At 41.3% G+C, this 16,565-nt stretch overlaps 1 protein-coding gene across 3 annotated transcripts in view; it reads left to right on the top strand.

Annotated features, from left to right (window-relative positions):
- LOC140481232 (anosmin-1) overlaps nucleotides 1-16,565 on the top strand; it is a 214,789-nt gene that overhangs the window by 173,430 nt on the left and 24,794 nt on the right. For all 3 annotated transcript variants that reach the window (XM_072577103.1, XM_072577102.1, XM_072577101.1), the window contains exon 6: nucleotides 6,972-7,101. In XM_072577103.1, the coding sequence (XP_072433204.1) occupies nucleotides 6,972-7,101 (130 nt within the window). The remainder of the gene's footprint in view (nucleotides 1-6,971; nucleotides 7,102-16,565) is intronic.

Here is a 16,565-nt window from a genome sequence, read left to right as displayed (position 1 = left end):
TTTCCTCCTACAGTCCGAAGGTATGCAGATGAGGTGAATTAGCCATGGTAAATTGCCCATAATGTTAGGTCCATTAGTTAGAGGGAAATGGGTCTGAGTGGGTTACTCTTCGGAGGTTAAGTGTGGACTGGTTGGGCCAAAGGGTCTATTTCCACACAGTAGGGAACCTAATCTAAAAATGCATGAAAGCCTTATATGAATGCAAATTTTTCTTTCAAGGCCAATAAACCTTTCTTGAGGTTCAGTGAAAGTAAAACGGAACAGTACCCCAGCTGTGGATCTGACCAAGGTTCTGTATAACTGAGGCATCACTTTGTGATTTCCTCACTTTTATACTCTAGCCACTCGTGATAAAAGCCAAGATTTCATGAGTGTTTGGAGTACTTTTTATACCTGTACATGAGCTTGAAGTCCACCAAGGTTAAGTAATGGCACACTCACATAAAATCACGTTTGTCCTGCCTTAGTTAAAACAGCCACAGCAGGAACAAAAGTCTGAGTGGTATCTTGTAGGGGCCTGAAAATTGGGTGATATGGCAGAAAAAGTGTAAGAATCACACGAGACGTCCAGCGAGGCCTATCTCGAAGTTGGGAACAATTCACCACATTTTTTCATTAAGTACCCAATATCAAAGACAGTTTCTCACTAGGCAGAGGCAAGTTGTGTATTAAAGGGGATTATTGTTTGTTAATAACCTTATTAGCAGCAGAGTTTGCCTCATCAATATGTACCATTCTATCATAGCACCCCTGTAAACAAACAGGATGCCGAAAGTTCTTGACATGGAAGTCACAACCACTGATACCTGACTACTCCAGCTCTCCACTTGCTCCAAAGGACTTCCATATTGCACAACAACAGCTGACATCTCAGGGCATGCTGCATGGGCAATGACCACGTGTAACCAAGTCCACAGACATCTGACCCGTGCCAGCCTCTAAGAACCTCATGCCATGATTCTGGTCCACCTACAGTGTGATTCTACATTTCAGTGCTGTGCCTTGGGCTGAACTAGCAGCTAGTTTCTAATATTGCTCGGGGGCATGCGTCCAGCTCATGGACTGGACCAGGCTGCTTTGCTGGGTTGTTTGCTTGCTCACTCACTTTGAGTTTACCTGGATACTCATAGCATTCCTCCTTTAACTTGCCTGGCCTCGATGTAGCATACATCTCTGCCAGAGATATACTGGGCTCATTGTTCTAACAAAGAGTCATTGGATTTGAAATGTTAACTCTGTTTTTCTCTCCATGCTGCAAGACCTCCTGAGTGTTTTGAGTATTTTTCATACCTCCAGCATCTGTAATTCTTTGTTTTATTTTATTTTGTTCTATAAGTTGCTGTCCTGCAATGTCTGGGCTGTGTTATGCATGATATTGAATTGCAGGCTCACTGATGACTTCTCTTACTGCCAGTATATTGACTGTGTTCAGAACCATGATGACTTGTGATTTGTTGTGACATTTATAACTGTAAGAGGTTTACCAGTTTGTAAATGAAGTGTTTTATCAATCAAAACTCCAAACAGAAATCCTGTCACAGCAAAGACATTTTCAATTGACATCAGTTTTTTTATTTGAAAAGCTTTGATGGATCAGCAGATAGACCTGTGTTAAGCCAAAACCTATGTCGATTAATAGGGTCAGCTAATTGGATGGTAGGAGAAAGTGAGGACTGCAGATGATGGAGACCAGAGTTGACAAGTGTGGTGCTGGAAAAGCGCAGCAGGCCAGGCAGAATCCGAGGAGCAGGAGAATCCGAGGATGAGGAAGAAGGGCTTATGCCTGAAACGTCGATTCTCCTGCTCCTCGGATGCTGCCTGGTCTGCTGCATTTTTCCAGCACCACACGTTTCAACAACAGCTAATTGGATGGTGTCTTGTTTATCTCTACTTGTACTTTAATGACTGTGTAATCAGTTAAACATTTCAGAGGGATTGTGAGTGACTTCTACTTTAAAGTGTGCAGTACTGTTATGTACACAGATATCACTGATGGTATATCGACAATACACAGGGCATTGCCTGCCTCCAGTGAACCCATACCAACAACCTTTGAGGAAATACAACTTGTAGGTTTAATGGAACAAAGCTGCATTGCATTGGTAGATTTGTTTCTTTTCATTCTAATGTTTGAACATTTTATCAACAATATACACAGTTAAAACTAGGTCTTTTTGAACAAATTTATTCCAACTTTGGCCTGAAATCCTTTGTAAATATGGGCAGATTTGTGTAACTGTTGCTGCTTCAAACTTCTACATAATTGTATTTCACAATTTGCCTGAGTGTGAGAAAAAAGAAGGAGACAGTGAGGTCTGCAGATGCTAGAGATCAGAGTTGAGAGTGTGTTGCTACAAAAGCACAGGAGATCAGGCAGCATCCGAGGAGCAGGAGAGTCGACGTTTCAGGCCGGAGCCCTTCATCAGGATTCCTGCTTTTCCAGCAACACACTCTCAACTGTGAGAAAAAGAAGTTGAGGGAATCAGAAACAGACCAAGTGAAAGGTAGTTTTTCTTTAAACTCTGAAATTCAAGGAGGAGGCATTTTATTTTAGTAGCAAGAATCTAAATTCATGCATTATTACAATTAGTCTTTCATAGCTTGGTATCATAACATAATGTTTATAAAATGACAGAGAGATTCTGTCTTATGGTGCTTCAATATTCTCCCTGCTGTCCCCCAGATCTTCAATCTATAAGGAATTAAGGAATAGGAGCAGGAGTAGTGAAGCTGAAACATTATCTCTGTTTACTCTCCACAGATGCTGCCAGACTTACTGAGTATCTCCAGCAATTTCTGTTTCTGTTGCAAGAGTAGACAATATAGTCCAATGACTCTGTTCCACGATTTAATACAATCATGGCAAACCTAATACTGCTATTCCATCCTCCTGCCAGTGCCCTAACCCTTGAATCATTGAGAGACCAAAAGTCTGTCTGTCCCAATCTTAAACATTTTCAATAATGGATAATTTTTCAGCGCAGGAATGCAGAAGATGTTTTCTCTGGCGAGTGAGTCTAAGACCAGGGGACATAGGGATGAGACCATTTAGGAATGTAATGAAGAGGAATTTTTTAACTCAGAGTGGTGAATCTTTAGAATTCGCTAGCTTGTTCAAGACAGAAATTGATAGATTTCTAAAGATTACTTACATCAAGAGATATGTAGATAATGCAAGAAGTGATATGGATGTAGATGATCACCATGACTTAATTGAATGGCAGTGCAGGCTTAATTGGATGATTGGCCTACTCCAGCTCCTATGTTCCTTTGATCATCCGCAACCCTTTGCGAATTCCAGAGATTCACAATCCTTTGAGTGAAGTAATTTCTCCTCATTTCAGTCCCATCTGATTATCCCTTTATGCAAAGACTGTGACTCTGTATTTTAGATTCCTCAGCAAGCAGAAACTACCTCTCAGCATCTAGCTGTCAAGCTCCTTCAGAATCTTGCATATCTCAACGCTTCTTGTTCTTCTAAGTACCATGCAATATCGGACCAATTTACACACCTACTCATCACAAAACCATTCCTTCCTCCCATGGATCAATTTCGTGAGCATTCACTTTTTCATATCAAAGTACATCCTTCATAAATATGGAGACCATATGGCAGACAGTACTCCAGAGTGGCTTAGCCAAAGCTCTGTACAATTAGCAAAGCTTCATAATTCCTGTACTCTAAACTCCTTGCAATAAAGGCCAACATGCCAATTGTCTTCCTAATTGCTTACTGCACCTGCATGCTTTTATTCTGCTCTTTTATTTTAATGACCAAAGTAACAATAAGTAACTCACATTTTTGTCTGCATCCTGTTGTCTCTTCAGTTAATCTGTCCATGACTCTTTGAAGCCCCTTTGTGTTCTCCCCATAGCTTACCTTTTCTCTTCACTGGATTCAAAATTAGATACATTACTTTCTGTATCTTCATTCAAGATTGTAAACAGCTGGGACCTTAGCACGGATCCCTGCTTCCTGTCCATTAATCAAATCACAATCCTTGCTAATATAATACATCTTATTCTATGAGATTTCATCACAGTTATTAAACTGTTGTATGGAGGCTGAATGAATGCCTTTGGAAATCCAAGTACAGTAAATCAAATGGTTCCCTCTTATCTAACCTATTAGTTGCTTCCTCAAATAACTCTAACACATTTGTTCTTTTAATAAAATCCTGTTGACTTTACCAATCACTTTCCAAGTGCATTATAAAGACTTCCTTAATAATAGCATTCTTTCAAATTACTGAAGTTGGGCAAGTATAAAGTGATGTCTTCCAGATGAAATTTAATTGGTCAAACTACTCGTTGTAAACAAACTACAATTTATTTGAACACTATAGTTGAAGTACAACAAAAGAAAGTGGAACTTAGAATAACAACTCTATTGGAAAACTTAGTAGAATAATTGATACAGCAACTGTTACTAATTAACTCTTCTAATATAGTAATATCCCAAAATACAAATTAGAAATCAGATATTGTCACATGCAACCCAGCAGCAGAGAGAAAAAATAAATCAAGCAAAGACTCAGCAAAAGCAGCAGCCATGAGACCTTTACTGCAGTTTCCAATCCTGCTGAGACTCCAGCAACTAACACTGAATCTCAAAGCTAAATAACTACAAGCTACAAATCCTGGTCTATAAGAGCTGGCCACACCCATCCAGGCTGCTTCTATTGTTCCAACTTTTAAATAAAACCAAGGCCTCACAAGCGGTTTACTTTACTGGCTTTCCAACTAGACAGCTCTTCACCTCTGTCTTAAGACAACTTAAAAAAAAAAGGTATAAATAACTTATTAAAGCCATAGTATTGATACATTATCTTTTAACAATACCCTGGAAGGTAGGTGCTCAGGACCAGCAGATGGCAGATGTTAGTCCCTCAACTTTCGCCAATATTTTTTCTCTGCTGGTATTGATATCCTTCATTTCTCCATTTTTTTCTCCCCTAGGTTACCTTCTACTTTCGGTACTGAAACTAGAACCCTCCATTCTGAAGACAGACAAAATATTTGTTCAATGTGTGTGCCGTTTCCTCATTCCCCATGATAATTTCTCCTGCCTCTGTACCAGTTCATTAGTAAGATTGGTTATCGCAGTCATAATGATGCTGTGACACTATGTCACGGGTAGCCCCTGGATTGTGACCAGATCCGTTCTGGACTCTGTTTGCAAGTTGTTTTGTATGCAAATCAAAACACAATGCAGGACAGCATAATGCAGCCTTTTATAAGTACAGGAAGTGTTCGTAATGTTAGGTTTTTAAAATTACATAGTTTTATGGGATTGTATTTGCAAGTATGAATGTTTCTAAGTCTGACCTTCATAAATCAGGGACCCCTTGTATTCCAGGATTACGGAGAAAGAAAATCATTCAAAGTTAATGTTTTGGATGAATGTCAAGTCACAACCAAAAGAGTTTGCACATTGAGTGAGGTTAAGGTTGGCCTGGGGTACAGTGTCCTCTAATATCTATTAGCCTGCTGACCCTTAGCACCAAGTGTTTAATACAATATGATAGTGTTCCTGAGACTCCCAGTGTTTGTGGCCTGAATGCATTATAAATATGTTGAGCAATGAACAACCACAGGTTTAGTATGTCAACACCAGGTATATTGAGGAATGTCAGAGGGTCATATACTGGTCACAAACAACGAGTGGGCGGCACGGTGGCACAGTGGTTAGCACTGCTGCCTCATAGCGCCGGAGACCCGGGTTCATTTCCCACCTCAGGCGACTGACTGTGTGGAGTTTGCACATTCTCCCCGTGTCTGCGTGGGTTTCCTCCGGGTGCTCCGGTTTCCTCCCACAGTCCAAAGATGTGCAGGTTAGGAGAATTGCCCAAGCTAAATTGCCCGTAGTGTTAGGTAAGGGGTGAATGTAGGGGTATGGATGGGTTGCGCTTCGGCGGGTCGGTGTGGACTTGTTGGGCTGAAGGGCCTGTTTCCACACTGTAATGTAATCTAATTTGTGATATGAGTAGAATCTTCTGCATCCAGAGGTGGTGAACTAGGGAGTAGGATGGGCACTTAGTTGGATGGGATGGTGGCATATCTAAACCTGTTGCCTTTCCACCTCCACTGGAATTAATGCTTGACCAGCCCATCCCCTCGCCAATTGAAACCCTTAAATGGCCAATTAAGGAAGACTGAAAGGTCTCAGGCTGCCACCATTAGCATTCGGTAGAAAGTGAGTACTGTAGACACTGGAGATCAGAGTCGAAGAGTGTGGTGCTGGATAAACACACCAGGTCAGGCAGCATCCGAGGAGCAAGGTGCTCGCAATATCGACTCTCCTGCTTCTTGGATGCTGCCTGACCAACTCTGCTTTTCCAGCACCACACTGTTCGACCATTAGCATTTGCCCAGCTATTGGAGATTCTGCCACTGTGCAAAATTCCCAATAGCCGCTATCCCTGAGCACCATACCCCCTCAAGCAGGGCTGGGGGGACTATGGGGACTCTCAATCAATCAATCAGAGTTTGATCCAGAGACTAGACCAGGTGGGGGTGGGGGTGTTGGGGGTATGTGGAGTAGAAGATTGCTGGCTGGTTACTATCTCCCATCCATTGCTTCTGACTCCTTTGCCTGCAACTCCCAGCAACCTTCCATCCTGACAATCTGAGAAACCTGCCCCCACATCACTGGGTTTTGTCCTGTGTCCTCCGTAATCCAAGGTTTTCAGGGATAGCTCATCGGCCAGCCTCCCTTATGGCGCTGCTGGGCCATTCTAACTGCTGCCCCCTGAGGTATTGATCCTGCCAATACAGATGTCTCATCAACTCTCCAGGCAGCCAGTGAGACACCTGAAGTGTCATTACACTTCTGCCTGAACGTTCGGAGTGGGTGCCCACAAACATGCCTCATGTGCAAATTGGTGTGATTCTTGTTGGTGCTGATTTGATTCAAATTATTAGTTTGAATTTCTTAAAACCATTTGAAAAACCTTTCTTTATGCCACCAGACCACAGAAGAGCGGGTTCAGCCCCATGACATCCGTCCCAGTCGGTGGTATCAGTTCCGAGTTGCTGCTGTTAATGTACATGGTACAAGAGGATTCACTGCACCCAGCAAACACTTCCGCTCCTCGAAAGGTTTGTACTACCCTTTACATCTTGCAACAGCCTAGAGTCGTCAGTCAGAGATAAGAACTGCCCTCATTTTTTTTTCACTCTCTTTGTTTAAAGGTCTTGAAACAGGTGGATTTTCCCAGATTTAGTTAAGTGCCTGAAATAACTGTGGTTTTGTGGTGAATGTAGTTAGTAGTCTCACCAGAATGAAACATTCTTTGCAGCTGCGCTCATAATCCTCAGTAAATCTACTGCATACAATGAAAATGATTTGGTGCCATTATTTCCTTTATGAACGGCCCTGTTAAACATTAACCTGTAGACTGCGCAAAAAAAAACCAGGAAGATTGAAGAGTCCCTGGTTCGACCCTTTTTGCAGTTTTCAGTTCATGAACTGTGAAGATCCAGGAAATGTTAGAATTACAATAATGAAACCTGAATGTCAAATATAAACCATTTACAGCTCACAGGAACGAGTTCAGTATTCTGGGGATGGGAGGCCTTCATAGACATGGAGATGGAAATGGAGTTTAATTAGAGTCCAGATGGGAAGGGATGGAGGTGAATATCAGACACCCAGTGCAATTATCCCTGAGGCAGCTGGATGTCTTGAGGGAGGGAGTTTGTGTAAAGACCTGGCACCTCACCATGGGACCTGCAATGGCACAGGAGATTCAAAGACTGGCACTCATGAGAGAGGAGGGAGGCAGGAGGAGGCCACCTCATCGTGGAGCAGAGGCATCTTTCTGTCCGGCATTGTCTCCCTCTGCCTCCAACTGCTCTCCTTCCTGTCCTCCTGCTCCACCTCCTCTGAAAAATTGTCGCCTTCCAGGGCCTCAGTGTCCTCATAGCCAACACCTCTGTGAAGGGCCAGGTTAATGGGAGTGCAATATCACAGCACAGCGACTGAGATCCTTGCAGGCACTGCTTGATTGGTCCAGGCACTCGTCCCAGTGCCCTCTGAGTGAGCTTGTGGTATCTCATCAGTTATGAATTTAATGTGTTGTTGACCCTTGATGAAGACGACATCTGCAGCCTGGGTGATGTACCACAGTGAGATGCCACTAACAGAGCATCTCCTTAACAAATTGCTGTCTCTTTTGGCACTGATTCTCAATCATTTACATGTACCTTTGTCTCTGCCTGAAGATGCTGTTAAGGTTTCTGTTCTCTTTTGCCTTTCCGTTCCCAGCTACACTCTTCCTGATGTTCACGTGCAGTCCGAACAATCTTGCTCACTGCTCTACTGCCCAGGTCTTGTCAGGAGGATGCCAACTAACTCAGTGAGCGAAGTTCTGACTGCTGTTGCCTTCCCTTCCCCTCGCCATGCCTAACCCCCCACCCCAGTATAGTCCTCACCTGTTTGCAGCTGCACTGATTCAGACAGGCACTGAACATCAGTTACTGCTGGGAGGATTCCAAAGGGTTGTGGAATTAGTCTTTAAGAAACTGTTAACAACTTTAGAGTTGGCCTGTTTAGGAGAGCGGGTGGGTTAGGAGACTTGCTGTCCCTCTTCACTATCAGGAAAACGGTGCCTCCTTAAAATGCCAATGGGGTGCATGAAGGTGCTGCCATTTTCTCAGGCTTTCCAGTGCTGTTACAGCCCAAATAAGAGCCTGGTGTACTGGGTGGAAACATATTATATGTATATGACTAATATCTCTGGCTCGTTCAGCGTGGAACTCAGGTAAGCTTTCAGTTCAGTTGTAGTAGCATTACTGCAGAAGAAACCTCAGAACTTTATTTTTTGTTGAATATCTTCAGTCTGGAATTGCTATGCACGTTAAGGTAAAAGTGAAACATTACAGTGCCAGTCTAAACATTAAACTGTGAAGGTTCCAGTTATAATAGGTGAACTAATATTGAAATCAATATTAAAACATTTTATGATGGAATATATAAGCCACAGTGATACAAATCAAAGAAAGAGGCAGTGGTCTTTTGAACATTAAGCTTTTGACAGCCTTTTGGGATTACAATGTGGTTCAACCAGGAAACTACCACTCAGGAACCGAATGCAATATTTCCAAGTTTGATGGTCACACAAAGCTAGGAAATATTGTGAGCTGTGAGGAGGATGCAAGGCGGCTTTAGAGTAATCAAAACAAGTTGAGTAAGTGGGCAAACACATGCAGATGCAGTGTAAGATGGATAAATGGGAAGTTATACACTTCATTGTGCATAACAGAAAGGCAGAATAAAGATGGTGTTGCCATCGTCTCAGAGGACCATAGGTCTGCTCTCTCATCACAGGGCGAAGACCCGCAATGGTTTAACCTGAGGATCACCAGACCTCAGGCAAGAGGAGAGATTGAGAAGGAGATTGCTTTCTGGTAACCTCAGCTGGTATAGGAATTAAACCACATTATTGGCATCATTCTTTGTTACAAACTGGCTGTCCAGCCAAATGAATTAACCAATCTCCCTGAAAGGCACAGTATTACACTAATGGTGATGTATTGGGAAATGTGGATGCACAAAGGAATCTGGGTGTCCTTATACATTAGTCAATGAAAATAGATAGGTGCAGCAAGCAATTCGGAAGGCAAATGGTGTATTGGCCTTCATTAGAAGAGGATTTCAGAAGCACTGTTGTCTCACTGCTGTTACAAGGCCTCACTGAGATAGCTGCTGGAGTATTGTACATAGTTTTAGTCACCTTTGCCAAGAAAGGATATACTTGCCATGAAAGAAATGCAATGAAATCTCACTAGGCTGATACTGGAGACTGTCATAAGAGGAGATTGGTCCGAGTGGGCCTGCAGTCATGAGGGTTTAGAAGAATGAGAGGGGTTCTTATTAAAATATATACATTTCTAACAGGGCTGGACAAAGTAAATGCAGGGAGGATATTTCTCCTGGTTAGGAAGCCTAGAAGCAGGATCACTATCTCAGGATATGGAGTAGGCCACTTCGGGTGGAGATGAGGAAACATTTCTCCTCTGCGACAATGGCACAGTAGGCTGGAGTGGCTGGGTCAATGCACATATTTAAGAAAGAGATAGATATATTTTTATACTTTGAAGGCATCAAGAACAATGGAAAGAAAATGGGAATATGGCATTGAGATAGAGGTCAATCAAGGTTATATTGAATGATGGAGCAGGATCAAAGGGCTGAATGGCCTACTCTTGCTCTCAGTTTCTATATTTCTTTGTTTCTATGTAAGAGATGCTGTGAGTGTTACTGGTCACTTCCATTCCTTAAAGGTTTCAAGAACACCCAGATAGCAGTTTCTTATTCAAATTTTAGAAAACATACATCTCTCAGGAATGACCTTTCTCTGTACGCTGTGTGTAACTAAATTTAAGTATGAGCTAGAAGGCTAAAAGGTGAGTTGTGGAGAAACTTTTTCACCCAGACAGTGGTGAGAGTGAAAAGGAGATTAAGTCAGCAATTCTTAAAGCATACAATGAGTATTTACATAATCACTTGGCATTGCCATAGTCTCCAGGACATTTGGGCAAGAGGTGAAAAATGGCATTAGTGTAATCAGATCTTTATTGACTGGTGCAAATATGATGGGCTGAATGGTCTCTTTCTGTACTGTAGATGTCCATGAGTTTATAACCAACTTACCAAGAACACTCTTGACTCCAAACTGTGCAGATAACAAATTCTCTCCCACCTTGCAAGTTGAAAATCCTATGAATACTATGTCTGCAAACCTGATCACGTTTAGAGTCATAGAGTTTACAGCATAGAGAAAGGTCCTTTTACCCATTGTGTCCATGCCAGTCAAAAACTACCACCTACCTATTTAAATGCTATTTTTTCAGCACTTGGCTCATAGCTCCATTTGCTTTGGCATCTCAAGTGCACATCTAAACAGTTCTTAAATACCACGAGGGTTTTGCCTCCACACCTTTGCAAGCTGTGATTCCCACCACTCTGTGGGTGAAAATGTTTTCTTCACTTCTCTTCTAAACCTTCTGCCCCTTACTTTAAAAGTGTTTTTTTTTTATTCTTCTGTTTCTTTTGACTTGTAAGACTTTGTTAGATTTTTCTCTGGGTGGAAACCTTCCTAATATTCGTACCCAAAAGATGAAAAGAACTCAACTATAGTTGAAAACTTTTGCTTGATGCTTTTGTACTAATGAATATGTCACATAAATTGCTCCTTATATTTCTGTTCTTGAAACATATTTTGAAAGATAAAGAGCACAGCAGATTACTAGCAATAATTGAAACGTTCAGCTTGGGGGAGCTTGACTAATAAAAAGAAATAAGTGCAAATACAAAACCTTGGACATCATTGACTGTAATATCCACTAAATGGACAAGACTGTGGCAGGCTTCAAATTCATCACCTTCAATGTTAATAGAAATCCTGCCATCTTCACAACTGAGGTTAGTATACAGGGAAAGTTCAATTAAAACATAAAAATATGTGAAACGTATTCTCAATCCAATATGTGCTCAGTGAGTGTCCCATCTAGTGATTACCAGACAGATGAAAGGTAATCAGGGGCTATGTCGAAAGGTTGGTGGTTAGCACTGCTGCCTCACAGTGCCAGGACCTGGGTTCAATTCCAGCTTCGGGTGACTGTCTGTGTGGAGTTTTCACATTCTCCCTGTGTCTGCGTTGGTTTCCTCCCACAATCCAAAGATGCATTAGTCAGGGGTAAATGTAGAGTAATGGGGAATGGGTTCAGGTGGGTTAGCTTTCAGAGGGTCGGTGTGGACTTGTTGGGTCAAATGGCCTGTTTCCACACTGTAGGGATTCTATGATTTCTATGAAATGAGGTTAAACTTAGATCAGCCATGATCTTATTGAATAGCAGAACAGGCGCAAAGAGTTGAGTGGCCTCCTCTTGTTCCTTATTTGTATGTTCATATCGTTGTGAGGCAGAAAGGTTAATTAACATATTTAATTGCCTGTTGCCCTCATCTTGCTCTCAGGGAACAGCTCCCAAGGATCACTGGCTACAGTCTCCTGCCCTGCTAGGTTGGCTGTTTGCCAGCTTAGAATATCAGTTTAATGGATAGGAAACTGGCACTTTTTAGCACCAGTAAAGATGAGTTTTAAATGGATAGTTAAAGGTACTACTATCTGATTGATGTCAAGAACTGAGTCAATTAGAGTCATAGAGTCATAGAGATATGCAGCATGGAAACAAACACTTTGGTCCAACCCGTCCATGCCAACCAGATGTCCCAACCCAATCTAGTCCCACCTGCCAGCACCCGGCCCATATTCCTCCAAACCCTTCCTATTCATATACCCATCCAAATGCCTTTTAAATGTTGCAATTGTACCATCCTCCACCACTTCCTCTGGCAGTTCATTCCATACCACCCTCTGTGTGAAAACGTTGCCCCTTAGGTCTCTTTTATATCTTTCCCCTCTCACCCTAAATCTATGTCTTCTAGTTCTGGACTCCCCCACCCTAGAGAAAATAAAACCTTTGTCTATTTACCCTATCCATGCCCCTCATAATTTTGTAAACCTCTATAAGGTCACCCCTCAGCCTCTGATGCTCCAGGGAAAACAGCCCCAGCCTGTTCAGCCTCTCCTTATAACTCAAATCCCTCCAACCCTGGCGACATCCTTGTAAATCTTTTCTGAGCCCTTTCAAGTTTCACAACATCTTTCTGATAAGAAGGAGACCAGAATTGCACACAATATTCCAACAGTGGCCTAACCAACGTCCTGTACTCAATACTCTGACTGATAAAGGAAAGCATAACAAATGCCTTCTTCACTATCCTATCTACCTGCGACTCTACTTTCAAAGAGCTATGAACCTGCACTCCAAGGTCTCTTTGTTCAGCAACACTCCCTAGGACCTTACCATTAAGTGTATAAATCCTGCTCAGATTTGCTTTCCCAAAATGCAGAACCTCGCATTTATCTGAATTAAACTCCATCTGCCACTTCTCAGCCCGTTAGCTCATCTGATGAAGAGCCTGGTGTAATGTGAGGTAACCTTCTTTGCTGTCCACTACACCTCCAATTTTGGTGTCATCTGCAAATGTACTAACTGTACTTCTTATGCTCACATCCAAATCATTTTGTGTGGTATCTGCTTCTACATATCATTGTCTCAATACTATATCCACATTTTAAGAGTATCTTTAAGAGTAATCCATGTAAGTGGCTCTATGGATTCATAAGACAGTAAAATGTAGGAGCTAAAGCAGGCCATTCAGCCCATTAAGCCTATCCACTATTCAGTGAGATCATGGCTGATCTGATCATCCTCAATTCCAATTTCCTGTTTTTTCCCGTATAACGTTTGATCCCTTACTGATTAAAATTCTGCCTTGTGTATACTTAATGACCCAGCCTTATCAGCCCACTGCAGTAATGAATACCACAGAATTCAATACTTCTCAGAGAATAAATTCTTCCTCATACTTCCTTTTCAAAATCGCAACCCTTTACTCTGACATTATGCCCTCTGGTCTTTGTCTCTTCCACGAGGGGAGAAACAACTTCTCCCCGCCACCCTGCCAAATCCCTAAAGAATCTAGTATGTTTCAACAAGTTTGCCTCTCATTATTCTAAATTCCAATGAGTGCCAACCCATACTCTCCTCTTAAGACAGTCTTCCATCCCCAGAATAGGTCCATTGAACTTTCTCTAGACTGCCTCAATACAGAAATGTGTTTCATGCTACAATGACCTTCCTTTTGTCTCCCTGATTAGCAGCATAATTTGTGAGAATTTTAAAAAAAATGTAATTGCAACAAAAATTATAAATAAAACAGTTTTAAAAATCAATATTCATAAAGCATTTTATTGGTTAGAAAATGTCAGAGTTTGCATGAGAGGAGTTCTGGCCACTAATGTTATCTCTGAGATTTGGGAAGATATGTGGAAGAAAAACTCTGATAGATAACTTAGCTGAGGTATCTCTATAAAACACCACACTCATATGTAATGAGAGATTAGAGAGAGAAAGAGAAATACAGGATTTAATTTCTTACTGGGCACACTTTACTTTTCCAGAGTGGAAAATATCTGACAGTGGGCCTTAAACTTTTGGTTGCGAAAATGTTTAAAATCTTGATTTAATCTGCTGTTTTCAGATTTTCTTTTAACGTTTTCTTTGCCTTTTACAAAACTGCAATACTCTTAAAAGCAACAACCTTTCTGAGCCCTGTGTAAAAAGCTATTGGATGAATATTACCATGAGATTTGTCCCATTTCAATGGGAAATGGTCTCAATTATTTGTGGTAGCTTCAGAATAATGGACAAAAAAATCAAATAATAGCCTAATTTGTTTATGTTATATTAGTTTTACTAAGGGCTGCTCAGTTAGACATATCAAAGAGACATGCATGAGTTTGGGTGTGTTAATTATTTCTTTCTGTTGTGGTATTTCACTAATTGCTCTTCTGAGAGCCTTAAGATTACCGATCATTTATGATTGTCCTGAATTATGAATTGTAAACAACAATGGATGTTTGCTTTTACAAATGGCCACCAGAGTCCATATGTCGTGACATGGAAGTTCCAAGTTTTCATTAGCAAAAATCTAAAGAGTTTCATTTGTCTAATTTTAATAGCTAGTTAATGTCCTGGATCATTGAAAGAATGTTTCTTTCTAGAATAGCAAACTTTATATGCAAAATAGAGATTTTTACATAGCTGACTTCTGAGGTGAAGTTAATTTTAGATAGCATATGAAATTATGTGACAAAGTAGATGTATTTCCCAACCAAGATATCGACATCCAGTCCTTTGAACAGGACATCCCAAACTGGATTCCCAAAATGGTTGTGATGACTCTATTTTAATATCTGACAATTGGTAAAGCCCCAGAGTAAAAATTGGGAGCTGGAGATGGGGTGATGTTGAGTGAGGCAGTGAGATGGAGGCAAATTCCAACAATCGTGATGTGGGCGTTTGAAGAAAACCATTTCAAGGCTTAGTGATAGGGTCTCAGAGCTAAAATAAAAGGCAGCCTGCATGTTAAAAGAGCCACAGGGCTGACCTCAGGACCGAAGCTTCTGAGACATGATTTGCTCACCCCTAGAACTTCATGTTTGGCAACTCAGGCCATAGATATTGTCAACCGACCCACTGTAGATGGTAAAATCATGTACCAAAGAAAGCAAACAGCTTGCACAATCTCAGAGCCCTTCAAAATGAGCTGAAGCTTGATTGAGTGGTCGACTCAGACAGATGGTCAGAATTCAGAAAGAAGCTTCTGGTTTTTGTGATAGTCTAAAAGTAACATCCTATTGTAAGAGATTATTCTCCTTTTAAAAAATGCGATCCAGAAAAGGAATGACATTTATCTTACGCATTTTCTTCATTTGATTTCTTGTGTTAAATTCACAATATAATTAAGTTAATCCTAATTTTTAGTCCTTTGCACCAAGCAGGTTTTCAGACTCCTAAGTGCGAGCTCAAACCCAATCCAGTACTGTAAAAACTCTTATGTATCTAACTTCCTTATTACCTATTAAGATCTGGGCACTGAAATTTGCCAGAATTCCTCCAGGAAAATGGTGAAGTATACGGTGCCATTGTTTGATTGCCGAGCAACAGGAGTGCTGGAGACAGAGCCAGAAGCAGTCTCCCTAATCTGGGAGGTCCGGTTGTGAGGGATCGTCATGTATCTGTAGCAGTTAGTATGCAAGGAGATTGGAAGCAAAGTCTTCTGCAAAATCAAAAACAGAAGCAGCTGGAAAACTTTAGTAGATCTGGCAGCATCTGTGAAGAGAAATCAAAGTTAATGTTTCAAGTCCGGTGACCTTTCTTCAGAACTGCAAAATGTTATTTCAGCCTCAATTTCCAAATGAGATTTTCCACCAAGGCAGCAGCCATGATATCTACCATCATAGCCTCTTGACCCTTGCAGCTGAGGGGTATGTGACTAGAGATTTAGTTGAGTGGGAAGGCAGGGCCTGGACGAGCCCCTTCAGCAAGGAGTTATTGAATGGTACAGTTTTATTTGACACAGAACCAGAGACAACAGAGCTGCACCTGAAGAAATGTTTGTGCTTTCTAATGAGAAGTTTCTCTATTCACCCCAAAACCCTCAGCAGGACGATTACTGGAAGACTCTAGCAAATACTATCCTAGCACTATTAATGTAGCAAATATCACAAGGATGCATTAAGAGGTGCTGTTTTATGGAAGATGTGAAGGTACAATTTTAAGGCAGTGTGAAGATTCACATTCCAACTGATTATACTTTCCTTCACCTGGACTACCTGGAGCATTCAAAGTTTAAAGTCAAAAGTAGCCTCAAAGAGGACTAAACACATGTTCTGCTCTTCAGATAGAATGTAAACTGGGATAAAAGATATTAGAAGGGTGGGTTTGCAGTTCACACTCTAGGAGGAGCCTAGCATGCCAAAGCATTGATTGGAAATTCAGGTGTGGACCATACATATTTTTGTCAGCAGGAGAGGTTTGTTAGAAATCACCTCATTTAATGACAATTTGACTGTAACATTTGGTGTGGTTTATAGAATTCTCCACTTAAACGCAATTTATCCTCATGTTTTGGGTGAGAGACCAATCAA

This window comes from Chiloscyllium punctatum, chromosome 9, assembly GCF_047496795.1.
Source record: "Chiloscyllium punctatum isolate Juve2018m chromosome 9, sChiPun1.3, whole genome shotgun sequence".
NCBI classification, from domain to species: Eukaryota; Metazoa; Chordata; class Chondrichthyes; order Orectolobiformes; family Hemiscylliidae; genus Chiloscyllium; species Chiloscyllium punctatum.
Note: the sequence above shows the minus strand (reverse complement) of the source record. Positions and strands in the feature narration are given on the sequence as shown.